Here is a 16,728-nt window from a genome sequence, read left to right as displayed (position 1 = left end):
TCACGTTATGAAGATGAAAAAAAGCAGAGTGAATTAGTGACACTCACATACATTGTTACACATAACGTGTGCCTGACGTGTGTCTTAAATGATGCTTAGAAGTGAGGGAGGAATCAAAAGTCACAGCAGGATTTTTAGCAGTAGTTGTAAGCCTAATTTATACAGTGCCTGTAGCAATGGGAATTTAGATTATGGCTATAGATGATCTGACTTATTCAGTATCATATAAATAATGAAAAGAAGTGGTACAAGACCAGATAATTCAGGAAACCTTTTGAGCACCAGGTGCAGTGGGTGATCTGGGTTTACCATAGTGACATGTCTGTCTGTTAGGTAGGAATGTACTAGTCTAATAATACCGTTGCTGATATGCCAATGGAATAAAGATTCACATCTGTGTTAATGTTTGTTGATTGCTATTTGTTATCTTTGAAAAATATCAGTTGATTCCCTGATTTGTTTGTACACTATAATCATTTTGTATCAATCACAGTCTTTTAATTCATTGTGTTGACACAGTAAAGTTAGTAATCGTCACAGAACACTCCCCTTCCACTGGTCAAGTGATATGGCCCACCGAATGCAGTGGGAGTTCTTCATTCACTGTGAATTGTTTGTAACCATGCCTACATTGTTAAGATCACACCTGCATCGTTTTAGTCTTGTCATGTTTGTAGTTATTTAAACCCTTGTCAGTGTGTGTGTTATTGTCAGTCATTGTTTGTGATCAATTTCCTGTTCATATTTGTGCCGTTGTTCACCGTCTCAGTGCTTGTGTTTGTGATAACTGCTTGTGTTACATGTGAGTGCTGATGTGTTCAGTGTTCACCCATAAACATCTGTCTGTCAAGCGATTCTGTCCGTCCTGCTCCTTGCCCTGTGGCACTCAGGCTGTTACAGTAATCAGTTCAGTACAGAGTAAATCTGGGTAGTTTTGCATGCAGGAAGTGGCCAGTGCTCTGTGTGCCTCCTGAAGTCATTCATCTTAATTCCTGTCTTGGATTAAAGGAATTTATGAATTGCTTCTGCTTTTTAATTCAGAGTGCACATAGTTTCAGTGACTGGAGAATCTGGATTGATCTGCTTGTTGTAACGGGGCAGGCAAAAATTAAACACTTGTGGATAAAAGACAGGGCTTAATTTTAGTTCCATGTAGTGAAAAAAGGTCAAAACAAATTGGGCAAGGAAGGGAGTATCTTGAATAATGGGAAAACAGTCCATATCAAAAGGACAATCCAAAAATCTAGGAAAAAAAGAAAACAAAAAAACAAAAAAAATAAAATAAATTCTAGAAGAATCCAAAAGGGGGCAAGCAAAAATCAGAAACGAGAAACAGTAAATCCAAGGTACAATACACAGTAGTAGAATCAGAGAAATGATGCTCGGTATGCCAAGAAAACAATGGAAGCAATATTTCGCAATGTGATGAACTTTCAGACAAGCTTATGCATGTATCTAAATGACACACATGTAAATTCAATATTCAGGTGATGATAATCTGATGTGACGTTCTTGATTGGTTAGGTGCTGGGTTGAGTGACAAACAGCCTGCTGGGTATCCTGCGATATGACACTTAGCCATACACCTCTTGAAGTAGGAGTGCTGTCCTGCCTCAATGATTAAGGAATTCACGATTAAGGAAAATGCTTTTTTCTTTCTTTGGCTGAGATGATTGCATCTTTAAATTGTATTCCTGGTTTTAGATCCTGGCTGGACCTGATTTTAATCCTTTTATTTGCCTCACTAACTTGATTTCCTGTTTAAGTGAGGCATCACAGAATGTCAACTGATACAGGAGGATGAAATCTTGGGACCCAATTATCTTAGGACCCAATTATGGACTGTCTACTACATGCAATATAACCTACTACATGCAGATTAATAACTTAATATTTAATAATATGACTCTGTAAATCTCTTACAGATTGTTGATAGTCCCAACAAGATGTAATCTAAAATGTCCTGAAAAGTCACTTCTAATTGATCTAATACTAGCAAATGATCCCCATAAATACACAGTTGCTTCAGTATTTGTTAATATAATCAGTGACCACTGCATTATTGCTATGTGTAGAAATCCATGCCACGCATTATTAAAAAGCATGGCATGCAAAAAAATTACGGAACAAGCACTTCATGATCTGTTTCACTTTGAATTGGAGAACATGAATAGCATTCCTTGAAAACGACTGCAATGCATGTATAGCTACAATTAAAAAAGATAAGGTTGACTATTTCAAACAATCCAAATAGTATTTAATCCTTATCTGGAAATAAAAATGGTATACAGTTTACTTTATATATTGTTAAGGACTCTAGTAAAGTTACTCATAAGGTAGAAATGCTTAAATGTTTTAAGAAGCATTTCTCTGGTTCTTTGTTCTATTCTCACAATATCAATCACGAGAACTCCCTTACTGTTTGTTCTGACATTCATGCCATCTTTAGTTTTAATCTGGTTACTGTGATTGAGGTGAATAAAGCCCTCCACTTTAGTACACTAGAAAATCAGAAGCCCCTGATGACTTAGAACCTTACTTTCTTAGGCTAGCAGCTGATATACCAACACCTATCTAAGGGTGTACCCCAAGGCTTGGGTCCACTCATATTTATTTGATATATTAACCCTATTGGTCAAAATGTTTACATATCTTTTAATCTTTTCCTCTATATTAACAAAATTCCTCTTGTATGGAAATCTGCTTTTGTTTATTCCCTGTTGAAAGGTGTTGAATTGATCATTTTAGACAAGCCCGATGATAAAATTATGCCTTTATCCCAATGACACTGATATGCTGTGATATATAAAACCAGGTTCTTAGTCAGCTACAATTAGTTTTTAATACTCAGAATGTTCAGAATGCAGCAGCATGAGTGGTCTTCAGTCTTCTGAAGTACACACATTGATGCTCACCTACAAAGCCAAAAATGGACTAGCACCTCCATACATGACACCATGTTTCAAGTCTCATGGAAGACAAATCATTGAGACTATACCCTGTCCTGGCTCCCTGATGGTGGAATGAACTTCCTCTGGCTGTCCAGACAGCAAAATCCATATTCAAAATCCAAGACTTTTCTATTTTTGGAATATTTGGAATGACCATTGATCCTGCACCATATGTTAACAGAAATTCTAGCATGTATAGTTTGATATTGTTTGTTATTGCACTGATCGTTTTCTGAGATAGAGCTTATGTATGTTTTGCACTTCTAGGCATCAGCAATGAACCCTGTATTTCAACAGTATTCTAGTTCAATGGTATCTTGATCTCTAACCAACTGTACTGGCTAGGATAGATTCTATGAGCAAATGACAAAGCACATTTGTAAGTCACTCTGGATAAGAGCATCTGCCAGATTCCATAAAGACAAATGTGGCATGGGAAAATTGAATGCAAATCCATGTAAATTGAAACGTGATTTGAATTATAATAAAACAAAGCTAATGATTTCTAAAGCTAAATTAAATAGACTGAACCTTTCTTCCAGTAACACTTTTCAAGGCTTTGAGAGAGTCTGTACCTAAATACAAGTTCTTTTGGATGATAATTGTTGATTCTCTCTTTTTACCAAGGAGACTTGTTGCTACTAACTATGTCTGTGTTGGACTAATATAATATGCATTTTTGCAATGCCTACCTTCTTTCGACTGTATATCATGGAACACAGGTTTATTACAAATTGTAGAGCTCTTACTCACCATTTCTCTTTGTATTTTTGGGGCAGATGGTCAGTGTTGTCCACCTGTCGGCTGAAACATAGGAATGCTTTTATCTCAAAGGCTATTCTTGGACTGCTTCCATCTTACTTACAGATCTAAATTCTTCAGAAAAATAGGAGAGCTTGCTGTCTGCGCTCTCAGTACGTTTTCCTGCTATCTGTCCCAAAAGTCCATGCTAAACTGAGGAAGGTGGTGTTTAAGTACACTGCACTTGCATCCTGGAATTGTTTACAATTACTTTAATCTCCAGCAGCTGGTCTCCTTGGAAGGCAATTCTTAATGATTTGGAGGCAAGCACATTAAGTTGTAGGTGTTTTCAATTATCTCTATTGAATCTCTGTGTTGATGGTGGTGGTGTTTTATTGACAACTTTTCTTGGATATCTTATGAATTTGTAAATAAATTTTATTTTCCATTATATGTCACTGTAAACCAGTCAGTTGTGTTGCTGGTTGTTTTGGCCAGAACTACCTTGCAAGAGAGATTTTCCATTACAGTGAGAACTTATCCTGGTTAAATAAAGGTTAATAATAATAATAATAATAATAATTATTATTATTATTATTATTACTACTACTACTAAGTTGAGGAAGACCTGATAATTATGAAGGGGGTTGGACATAGTAAAGCCAGTGAGCATCTCACGAGGAGCTAGTATGGGCTCCTGAGGAGAAATGGAGTTCAGACTGGATGACTCTGGGAAAATGTAGATATAGCTTACTAACTTTGTCCTGCAAGAAGTTTGGAAAAACTTGACATTCTTTAGATAGATTTAAAGCATGCAGCCATACCAAATACACGTATTTGAATAACATTATGTAGACATTAAACATAGATTGAATGTATTAGATGGTACAATAATCTGAAATGCTGTTTCGTGAGTTACTGTATTATCCTACTGTAACATCTGTCAATAGTCAACTTGTCTCAAAGCAAAACAGGAATCTTAAACATAAAAAAAATACCTTTTGTTCTGGCCCATCTGCAGAGATAAAAGGGGGAAGATGTGGTGAAAGGAGCAAATCTGAAAAGAGAGCAGCATTTTTTGTGAAAACATTAAACAGTTATTAAAATATGTAAATATAGGTACCCATTTCTTTGCAGTCTTAAGTCTTAAACTGCCTAAGAAAACTGGGTGAACCTTATAAAGATGATGGTGATAGTCTATCAACATGTCATGTGTCCCACCATAAGTTCTTATACTTTGGACCATTGTTATGCAGTGTTTGAGGACAGTTACAACTAGCATTGTATGGGAAATCAGATGATCAGATTATCCTATGTGTGAATAGTCAAGCAAGCACCAGCACTTTAAATGCATCTTTCATCCTGTGTGTGAATAGTCATACACATCTCACAATCACCCACATCTGCATCTATTTTCACAGTATTTATTGTATGAGTAATACTTTATATTACTTACATTTATGTAGTTTTTATTTATTTATTTATTTTTAAAATTGTGCAACTCTATACTGTGCAGCGTACTCTAGAAAGAGATGTAGTGATATTCAAAATTGGGGTGAAGTACATAAGGTTTCCAGAGAAACAGGGTATTTCAGACAGAGGTCCTCCACTTTGCTTGCACAGCTAATGAACGACCTCTGTCCAAATTGACCTGTTTCTCTGAAAATCTTGTATACTTCCCTACAATGTATATCCATCCAAAGTGTACTCTCAAGGTACATCATGAATGCTATGGGTGACCGGTAAAAAGAGGATATCAGCTAATATCATAGTGCAGCATGCTACCAAGACTACCAGTAATACTTGAAGCTTGGCTGCATCAAAGAGAGGATCTTTCATGGACAAGGAGGCCAAGATGTAACATGCGGAGAAGTTAGTCAGATATCAGAACTGCACAAAGTTGTGATGAAGGTCAATGAAGGTACCTGAGAAGTACAACAAATTGTTAAGCAAATATTTAACAGCTCTGGCTGCTTGCCTGAATATGTACACAAGAGAAAAAGAGGCCTGTAGAATAATCAAGAGGAGACTAAACAGGATGGTCTTCCACAAGCCATCCAAAGTGTACTCTCTGTGCCAGGTCTCCATCTCCAAGAGATTCTACAAATGTCGGCTACAAAATGGAGCAACCATCAGCCACCTCCTTTACATGGATGACATCAATCTGTATACCCGAACTGAATAAGACATTGACTCCCAAATCCATTTTACCAGGATATAGCATAATATCAGAATATAATTTGGACTGTATAAATGCAGTTGAATACTTTTCTTCTCCTAGTAACCAATCAGAACTGAGGGGATTGTACTATCAGAAGGCAACAATATCAGATGTTGAGGGAAGCTACATGTACCTTGGAATTGCACAGGGTAATGGGAACCATGAAGAAGCCACAATAAAAGCAGCCACAGCCAAATATTAACAAAGACTGATGCAAATCCTGAGAAGTCAGGTGAATGGGAAGAACAAGATCGAGCCCATCAACGCCTGTGCTTTATTAGTCATTAGATACCCCACTGGTATAATCAGCTGGCCAAAAGGAGGAGATGAAAGCCACTGACATCAAGGAAACTCCTCACAATACATGCAGGGTTTCATACAAATTCAGCTCTCTGAGACTGTATACAAAGCAGAAGGAGGGGGCTGAGGATTAGTGAGCATCGTTTATACTGTTTCACCTTTATACTGTTTCAAGTTTGTCATGTACATAGTCATACATGGTATAATTCGCAGTGAAATGGTTTTTGTGACTGCTCTGTCCAAACTGAGGAAAGATACAGCGATATATAAAGAAAAATATATATAAACACATACAATGTACAATGTATATATGATGTACAAAATGTACAATTCCAGTTTACAATTTACAGTCATAATATTATTGACATCATGGTGGTGGTCCCCACAGTTAATCAATTGCCCTGATTCAGTGCCCGAATGGCCTGTGGGAAGAAGCTCCTCTTCAGACTCTCTGTGTTGGTCTTCAGAGAGCAAAAGCACTTTCCTGACCTCAACAGAGAGAAGAGCCTATTGTTGGGATGGGTGGGGTCCTTCACAATCCTCTTGGCCTTGGTCTAGCACCGCTTGTAATAGATGGTGTGCAGGTCAGGAAGTTCCGTACAAGTTGTGCGCATTGCTGAGCGCACCACCCTCTGGAGTGCTTGTCTGTCCTGCTTGGTGCTGTTCCCAAACCAGACTGTGATGTTCCCTGTAAGGATTCTTTCAATAGTGCAGGTGTAGAAGTTCTGCAGCACCTTGGAGGGCAGTCTGAAGTCTCTTAGGTGTCTGAGGTGGTAAAGATGCTGACGAGCCTTCTTTGCCAGGGAGTTGGTATGGTGGGACCAGGACAGGTCCTGCGAGATGTGAACTCCAAGGTACCTGAAACTGTCTACTCTTTCCACCGTGGTTCCATGGATCCTTACAGGTTGGTAGTGCCACTCCTGCTTCTTGCTGCAGTCAACAATCAGCTCCTTTGTCTTACTGATGTTTAGGAGGAGATTATTTCCCTGGTACCAGTTTTCCAGGTGTTTAACCTCCCCTCGGTAGGCCCTCTCATCGCTGTCCGAGATCAGGCCCACGACAATGGTATCGTCAGTGAACTTAACAATGATGGTGGAGCTGGAAGTGGCCGCAAAGTTGTAGGTATACAGTGAGTAGAGCAGGGGGCTTAGGACACAACCCTGAGGAGCTCCAGTGCTGAGGGTGAGGGTGGATGAGACATAGTTGCCTATCCATACTGATTGTGGTCTGTCTGTTAGGAAGTTGGAGATCCAGTCGCACAGGGATGTATGCAGTCCTAGATCCTCCAATTTAGTAGTGAGTCGGGAGGGGATGATGGTGTTAAATGCTGAACTGTAGTCGACAAATAGCATTTTAACATAATTACCCCTCCCTTTGTCCATGTGGGTCAGTGTGATGTGGAGCAGATGTGCAATTGCATCATCAGTGGAGCGGTTGTGGCAGTATGCAAATTGCAGTGGATCCATGGAGGCTGGCAGTGAAGATGCGATGAAATCTCTGACTAGCTTTTGAAAGCACATCATCAGGATTGATGTAAGGGCAACAGGGTGGTAGTCATTGAGGCTAGAGGGTCGAGGTTTCTTTGGGACAGGGATGATGGTGTACCATTTGAAGCTGGATGGGATGATACCAAGCATCAGGGAGAGGTTGAAGATGTTGGTGAATATCGAGGCTAGCTGGTCTGCGCAGGCTTTGAGGACTCTACTGCAGATACCGTCTGGTCCCGCCGCCTTCCTGGTATTCACCTTTTTAAACACTCTCCTCACGTCACTCTCTGTGATGATGAGAGGGCACTGTTCTATGGTGGGGTCTGTGCATGCACAGTTGGCTGTGCCAATAGCACCATTAGCATTGTAAACGCTAGCACTGTTTGCATTAGTGCTGCTAGATATAGTCTCGAAGTGAGCGAAGAACGTGTTTAGCTCATTCACCAGAGAGTCAACAGTCCAGAGGGTGTGCTCCCATAGTCCATGATCATCCATAGTAGGCAGCAGTGTGAGAGTTCAGAGCCTCACAGATGGTTTTGTCCACCCAGGGCTTCTGGTTGGGAAACTTCTTGATGGTACCTCTTGGAATCATATTGTTCACCAGTTTCCCAATAAACCCCACTACTGCCTCCATAAACTCGCTGACATCATTAGTGCTGTGCTGGAACATGTCCCAGTCTGCATCATTCAGAGCGTCCTGCAGATCGACCATCAATTTGTCTGTCCTCTCTTTGAACCGGAGCTTCCCGTTTCAGCCTTTGTTTATATTTTGGTATGAGGAAGATGGCGGTGTGGTCCGACTTACCAAACGGTGAGCTAGTGCCTTTTAGCTGTCCTTGTATGGGGTGTAACAGTGGTCTAGTGTCCTATTTCCCCTGGTGGGGAAAGTTATGTGCTGGCAAAGGTTGGGCACTGCACGCTTGAGGTTAGCGCTGTTCAAATCTCCAACCACAATAAGTGCAGTGTCCCGGTGCTTTGCTTGAAACTGTGTGAGAGCCTCATGAAGTTCCCACAATGCAGTGTCCATGTTGGCCTGGGGTGGGATGTACACGGTGTTGACGAGGACTGAGGTGAACTCCCAAGGAAGGTACAAGGGACAAAACTTGAGGGCAAGCAGCTCCAGTTTGGGTGAGCAGGAGCGGGTGAGAGCAACAGCATTGGCATTGTTGCACCAGCTGTTGTTTACCATCACACATACTCCACCACCTCTCGACTTCCCTGAATCTGCCATCCTGTCCATGTGGTGAACCGAGAAGAACTCGTCGGGCTGGATAGCGTGGCTTGGTACTGCTGGGTTCAGCCATGACTCAGTGAAGCAAAGGAGGTTGCAGTCCCGAATGTCCCTCTGGAACTTTACCCTGGCCTGGAGGTCGTCGAGCTTGTTGTCCAGAGACTAGACATTGGCTAGCAGGATGCTAGGTAAGGGAGCTCGGTGTGCCCGAGCCCTCAGCCTGTTCCTGATGCCAGCTTGCTTTTCTCGAGGCTGTTTCCTCGCGTCACGTCCTTTGTTCTCCCTCAGGATCTCTGTCGGCCATCTTGGGTCCGGGGATAGAGACGACTTGAGGTGAGCGTTATGTAGACTAAGAGAAATGAGAGCATCTCTGCTGTATGAGATGCGCATCGTGGTGTAGAGAGAAGGGTTGTGGCGATATCAGGGATAGTGGGAAAAAGAGCGAAAAGAGCAAAGAAGATAGCCAAAAGAGCTAAAAAAGTGCCAGGTGTGGATGGAGCAGTCATAACAGCAGCTGACCTCACTGGTGCCATCTTTGATGTTTCCAGAATGAAACATCAAAGATCCAGGTGTTTGGCAGGAAAATGACCCTAAGTGATGAAGTGCTTACTGAATACCTCAGACAGCAGAAAGCCAAGCAGGATGAGAATGAGGACGAGCACGAACCATCATGGGAGGATAAATCCCTGCATGGTATGTACTAACAGAAAATAGTGGAAGTGGCTGATATGGAGAAATCCTACCAATGTCTGGAAAAGGCTGTATTAAAAAACAGCACAGAGGCACTAATCATGGCAGCACAGGAACAAGCTCTGAATACAAGATCAGTAGAGGCTAGGATCTACCACACCTGACAGGATCCCTGATGCAGGCTGTGCAAAGATGCCCCTGAGACAATCCAGCACATAACAATGGGATGCAAGATGCTAGCAGGCAGACCATACATGATACACCATAACCAATACAGAAACATCTGGGCCAAGTACTTAACAACCTAACACAAGCAGAGGACTACCCTAACTACCTTACACAAACACAGGCAAAAATCACACCCAACAAATATAAATATATATATATATATATATATAAATATATATATATATATATATATATATATATATATATATATATATATATATATATAAATATATATATATATATATATATATATATATATATATATATAAATATATATATATATATATATAAATATATATATATATATATATATATATATATATATATAAATATATATATAAATATATATATATATATATATATATAAATATATATATATATATATAATATATATATATATATATATATATATATATATATATATATATATATATATATATATATAAATATATATATAAATATATATATATATATATATATATATATATATATATATATATATATATATATATATATATATATATATATATATATATATATATATATATATATATATATATATATATATATATATATATATCATCATCATCATCATCACTGAGCACGGATGGCCTTCTAATCCTGAATGTGTGCAAGGAACATCTGCAGTGGCAGTGATGACCTTTAGATCATAAAGGCACTGTTTACATGTGCTCATCAATTCACCTTCACAGAACAATATATGAACTATGAAAACTACATAGCCACAAGACAGCTACAAAAGAATCTTTTAAAAAATGAACATGAAGCACATACCTTCACTGAAGTCTTCACAAAACATTGAACTTCAAGGCTTTTATTGACAGAGTTTGTGGCTGTGTGAGGAAAAGAGTAACTGTATAGGATATAAATGCATAGGATATCACACTGAGGAGGAGGGAAGGCTTTATGGTTTCCAAATTATTCAGACCATTTCCTTGTTCTGTGGGTGTGTGCATGTGTGCATGTATGTCTGCATACATATGTATCTGGGTGTGTGTTTGTGCAGAATGATTTTAGTTAAAGCTCCTGCCTAGCTGTACTGAAGAAGTATATAGAACAATGCCAAGTTAGTAAATGCATGTACTATTTAACTGTATATACACAATGCTTTGAGAAATCTCACTGTAAAAAGTCCAACTGGCTGAAATAAAGTACATTGCATATGTACCATCAACCCTCCCAATGATGTCCATTTTAATACCAAAACAGAATCAGACAGTGACTCCAGGATGCAAATTGCAGGTGGAAGAAAAATGCTGAAAGTCAGACACAGAGACACAACCAAGTGGAGTTTCTTTAATTTATAAAATTGTGTCAAATTTGTATCTTTCAGTGCAGGCCTTCCCTTCACAGTGAGATTCTCACAATCGTATGAAAGTATGTTACTCACTGATTGTCTACAATAAAAAAATTACTCATTTTGCTAGTTTGATCTTAGCATTGTTTCATTCAGCTTCTGCTGTGTAGTTTTGAATCTTGCCCCACATTTGTGTTTCAAACACAGCAAACTTGTCAGTTGGCATAACATGTGCTATACCCTGAGGGTTATCAGCAGTTTGTTCAACCCATGCTGTGCAATGTTTATCCTTTTGAAATGAGTCACCAGCACATTCCATTTTAGAGACAGATTCTGAACTTTCACTTCCACCCTCTCTCATCATCTCCATCTGACACCTCACTTTGTTCACCCTCTGATTCCATCTCATCGATATTCCACAGCAAGCCCAGTACTCATCCAGTGCTAGATGTGTGGTGTATAGCATTCTCCCAGCCATTGTAATAATATACCATGCAACGCCCAAACTGAGTATTTGCTCAAACTATATAGCCACCCCAAGTACACAATGAGCTGGAGACATACCTGTGGATGAATTCAGCTGTCAATGCCTTCGGAATGCAATTGTGAATACGCTGATCATAACAGCCCCACCTAAACTGTCATCTCCTTTAAACACCTGCCACCTGCCCTCAAAGTTGTTAACACTAGAATGACTAAAGTGATGAATTAGTGCCCGTTGTCTTGGTAATGATACAGTGTGTTGAAAATAAACAAAGTGATGCCTACAAGTCAAGGCAAGTTTATAGCACAATGGTAAATTTGTCTGAACCTAGTTCTTAGTTGTATTTTTGTGTCTATTTCAGTTGCTTTATTTTATCCCAAAAAATAAAAAAAATGTCCTGTTCATAATTCCACATCTCCTCTACAAACAGTAACTTGTAAAAAGATGTGATGAGGGAGTGGGATGCCGTGGCAAGTCTCCATAACAAAGAAGTTTCTTATTGACAATACATACAAAATTAAAACCAAAACATGAAAACAAAACACACTAAACCACAACAATGTAGAACTAGCAAAACGAAGCAATACTTACATAAAGCATTACGTGTTTTACACATGTGGTCAAACACCGACAACAGAACAACAAGGGTTTTAACACTTGCGCTAATAAAGACCATAATTAAGAACAGGTGTGACATGAACAATTAACACGGTATGAGTGTGACGATGGACACACACACACACACGCACACACACACACACGCACACACACGCACACGCACACACGCACACACGGAGCAGTCTAGAAGAGGGGGGCGTGCTGTGACATGACTCTTTGCTGCTCTTCCACTACTTCTTATGATCTGGTCCAGTTTTCTTGACTTACTAGTCAGGAGATAAAAACTCATCGGTACATTTCTGTGGGGTTTGGTTACTTGTATATTTTCTTCTTTGCGTACCCTTAACTATAACCATTTCACGTAGTTGTGTATAGATATATTGTGCTGAGAGGAAATATATTTTATTTCTTTACTTACTCATTTTTATTTGTTTATAAGTATTTAAAAGCAGCTGACTCTATATGAGACTCATCATTTAAAGTACTATGACCAACATACTAGCAGTTGTAGTTCAGTACTTTTAAAATGAAAGTCATGCCTCTAATGAAATGGATTATGTCTTTATAGTGATCTTGATTTCACTCCAGGTGCTGCAAGATAAGTAGTTTGTGATTCTACTTTTTAGCCAGACTGATTTTCCTCACTTCTGCAGAATCCATAAATCACTAAGAAACTCTGAACAGGTGACACCCATTGCAAATCCATTATCAGAGTCATAGTCACAGTCCAGGGTCAAATTACCAATACAAAGAGTGCATGGCAAACAAGAGACAAAAATCACATTATAACAGAAGAGGAAAAAGGCTACAATACGAAACACAACAGCAAACAGGCTAGATACAAAACTACAGGTAGCGTGAAAACAGAGGTTGGAACAAACAGCTACATGGCGCAAACAAAGAGGCATTATATATATATATATATATATTATATATATACACACACACACACACACACACACACACACACTAAGCCTAACAGACCAACAACAGGTGATACAAATGGGACAGAGAAAACCAAAACAAGGACCAGAACTAAAAAAAGAAGTAAAGCAAAACAAAGACATGAGACAGGGTAACCATGGAGCCAATTGTGGAAGGTAAACAAAACTACATTAGGAAACTTCTGTGGAATTTGAGTACATGTATAGTTTATTCTCTGCTATCCATAAACATAGGGCAATTCTTAAAATTACTCACTTGTTTTTTTTTAGGGGTTACATTTTACCTATTTGGCAGATGGGGAACTTAACTCCAGAGGGACTTACAATTTTCAATCATATTACAGAGGTAGGCGAGTGTAGTGTTAGAGTAAGTGTTAGTGTAGTGTTAGCAGTAAGAGGTGACTCTTACTGGTATAACAGAGCACTTGAATCAACAACTGGGTTATAATTTGTTGTGATGATCTTATTCACATCTTGGGTTTTTTAAGTCTAAGGTAGGTGAATCCCTCTTAGAGATGAGGGGTGTTTGTAGAGGTGGCTGATGTCTACACTTTTCTTGCAGATATGTCACAACAAATTTGCAATAGCAGAGGTGTGTGCATTTCTTTTCTGTAGGAGAAAAGGATGCTTCTATGTCTTTCCAGGGAATGTGACAACAATCTAGTTGTATCAAGGTGAGAGCTTCTTGTTTCTCCTTTCTATTTAGACTGGATTTAGACTGTTGTAATTGTAAGGATTTGTTTCTTTTCTTTAAGTATCTCAGAATGTGTTTTTGTTAGGGTATTTCTTCTTTGTGTCTAAGCATTTAGTGCAGGACCCCTATGAAATGGCAATAAGTAAATGAGATGGCAATAAGTTATTAAGCATGCCCATGCCATAAGAAGAAATATCCCTCATGTCCATATATTTTTAATTTTTGCAAAATTAAAATAGAAACATTCTTCTTTAAAAAAATGTTAATAGCACATAACTGACATTGCTAATATGTTGGGTGCACTAATTTGTGCCATACTAAAATGTGTAGCATAAATTATGGGCAATAAAAATTTCCAAATAGGTTCATATGAAAACCTTCCTGTGTATTTTATATATAGTGCCACATACATTCTGATGAGACTGGTTTTATGCACCTAAATAGTGGGAAGGACAACTACATGTTCACCATGTCTGTAGGACATGGGTTGGAAACTGTAGATTAAAGCGTAGCATGAATGTGGGGGATTCTGCTTCAAGTGCTCTGTGCTTTACCAGTAAGAGTCCTTAAGCAAGACTCCTATCACTACACTCATGTACCTCTGTAACATGATTGAAAAATATAAGTCCCTCTAAAAAATTGGTAAAATGGAGTCAGCAAAGATTTTCTTTCCTAAATCTTAATCTCAGATTGTGAATGTGCTATTTGTTACATCACTGAGGAAACCCTGTCCTGCATGTCCCTTTGACAAAGCTTTATGAACCAACAGAAGTGTGGAACAGAATACAATGGTAATACACTTATTAGTGGCCAAGTCAGAAAGTACCCCTGCAGGTTTAAAGGATGCGCTCTCACATGGGGCACCACAGTGCCAACAAGCATCAAAGACCACTACAGGTGTTTACAGACTCATTTTATATCTATTCAAAACCAGAACTAGCATCTGTTGAAGCACATACCTGTGGTTGTCTTTTGGAGATTCTTAAAACCTACCATACCTGGAGATGTGTGAAGAGTTTAGCCTGATTTTCAAGTCAAATTTCTGGGTGCTAGACATAGTTTTAGGTATATTAGATATCACATTCTCTAGTATTACACTCATGAGAGCATGATGTATGAGTCAATGCATCCCATACTTTGTATCACTCTTTTTCTTTATTAAAGTCATAATCACAAACATACACTATGTGCCCAATTATTAGGCAATAAAGTATTTTGACCATATCATAATTTTTATGCATATTTTCCAACTCCAAGCTATATAAATTTGAATGCTTATTGGATATAAGTATACCAGGTGTTGTGCATTAGTGAAATGAAGTAGGGTGTGTCCTAAGCAGATCAACCTCATATATAAAGGTATGTATAATTATTAGGCAGCTTCTTTTCCTCAAGGCAAAATGGGACAAAAAAGAGATTTGACTGACTTTGAAAAGTCAAAAATTGCAAAAACACTTTCAGTGGGATGCAGCACTCTTAAAATTGCTAAGATGTTGGGGCGTAATCACAGTACCATCAAACGTTTTATTACAAATAGTCAACAGGTTTACAAGAAATGTGTTGAGAAAAAAAAAGGCAAATTAACTGCAAAAGATTTGAGAAGAATCAAATGTGAAGTGACCAGGAACCTGTTATCCTCCAGTGCTGTCATATTCCAGAACTGCAACCTACCTGGAGTGTCCAGAATTACAAGCCCATGGTTGGATCAGTAACGGGCACAGAGCTCCAATTTGACTCAGATGCCAGCAAGGTGGAGATGGGGTACTGCTATGAGCTGGAATTATTAAAGATGAGATAGTTGGACCTTTTCAGGTTGAAGATGAACTCAAAATCAACACCCAAAAAACTGCCAGTTTTTAGAAGACATTTTCTTCTAGTGGTACAGGAATATGTTTGCATCTTTCAAGAAGTCTGTGATTTTTATGCAGGATCAAAAGTACTCCACTGTGTGGCTAGCCAGTAAAGGCGTTTAAATATGAAAGACTTATGCTGACTAAATATGCTGACTTATGCTGACTACTCAGCTGCATAAGTGTATGTCAGCACATTCTCCAAAATCATGTTCAACCGGGTCATGAATTTCTTATGGGTTTCTTGTCTAATGCTTCTTCTTTCTTTTAACAACTTCTTCAATCTCCTTCAGGAGTTTCTTCTTTGTGTTTGTGAGTTTAGACCAGCTTTCTCCAAAAGATCATTGATCATTTTATCACTGTAAGACAACTGAAAGGCTGAGGAAACACAGACATTGATCACTTTTAACAATGATGTCTTTGTTATTTCATTTCAGGATTAGAGGACAATGTGGTTTGTGCTCATAGCTTTCATGCACAGTGAAGCTAGATACACTTATGAAGGCTTGTTTACTGTATATTATAGTTGCCTTTACACTTAACAGCATTAGAAAGAGGGATGTGAATCACAACTGGAGCATTGGGGTTGTCCTTAAACACATAAGTCCTCTGGTTCTTCATCAGTCCCAAGGTGTTCAACTTTAGGAAACACGATCTGAAGGTCTTTACATTTTTGAGCAGCTTTATCCACTATCTATGAAGGAGAAAAATCAGACTATTCTAAATTACCAGTGTGTGTGACTGTGCATGTGTGTCTACAATAACAGTTATAATTTAAACTGTAAAAAAAAAAAAAAATTACAAATAGTAAAAATACTGTTTGTGATTGCTATACATATTTACTGTTTAGTGTCCAATTAACTACTAAAATTGCCTAGGAGCACTCACACGCTTTTGCCTCAAAGAATGCAAAGTCAAGATAATAACTAAGCCAGTTTGCTCATTTATTTCTTTGACCATTTTGTTTATTC

At 38.5% G+C, this 16,728-nt stretch overlaps 1 protein-coding gene across 1 annotated transcript in view; it reads right to left on the bottom strand.

Moving 5' to 3' along the window:
- Positions 1-8,195, bottom strand: part of LOC113568103 (cytosolic phospholipase A2 gamma-like) — a 24,132-nt gene extending 15,937 nt beyond the window's left edge. Inside the window, exons 1-3 of the mRNA XM_081715721.1 lie at positions 8,008-8,195; positions 7,732-7,827; positions 7,207-7,359 (exon numbers count right to left, since the gene is read on the bottom strand). Coding sequence (XP_081571847.1) covers positions 7,207-7,359; positions 7,732-7,827; positions 8,008-8,195 — 437 coding nt within the window. The remainder of the gene's footprint in view (positions 1-7,206; positions 7,360-7,731; positions 7,828-8,007) is intronic.
- Between the last annotated feature and the right edge of the window lie 8,533 nt (positions 8,196-16,728).

Source organism: Electrophorus electricus, chromosome 6 (genome assembly GCF_041902795.1).
Source record: "Electrophorus electricus isolate QZ-2024a chromosome 6, ASM4190279v1, whole genome shotgun sequence".
Taxonomy (NCBI): domain Eukaryota; kingdom Metazoa; phylum Chordata; class Actinopteri; order Gymnotiformes; family Gymnotidae; genus Electrophorus; species Electrophorus electricus.
This window is presented reverse-complemented; position numbering and strand designations above follow the sequence as displayed.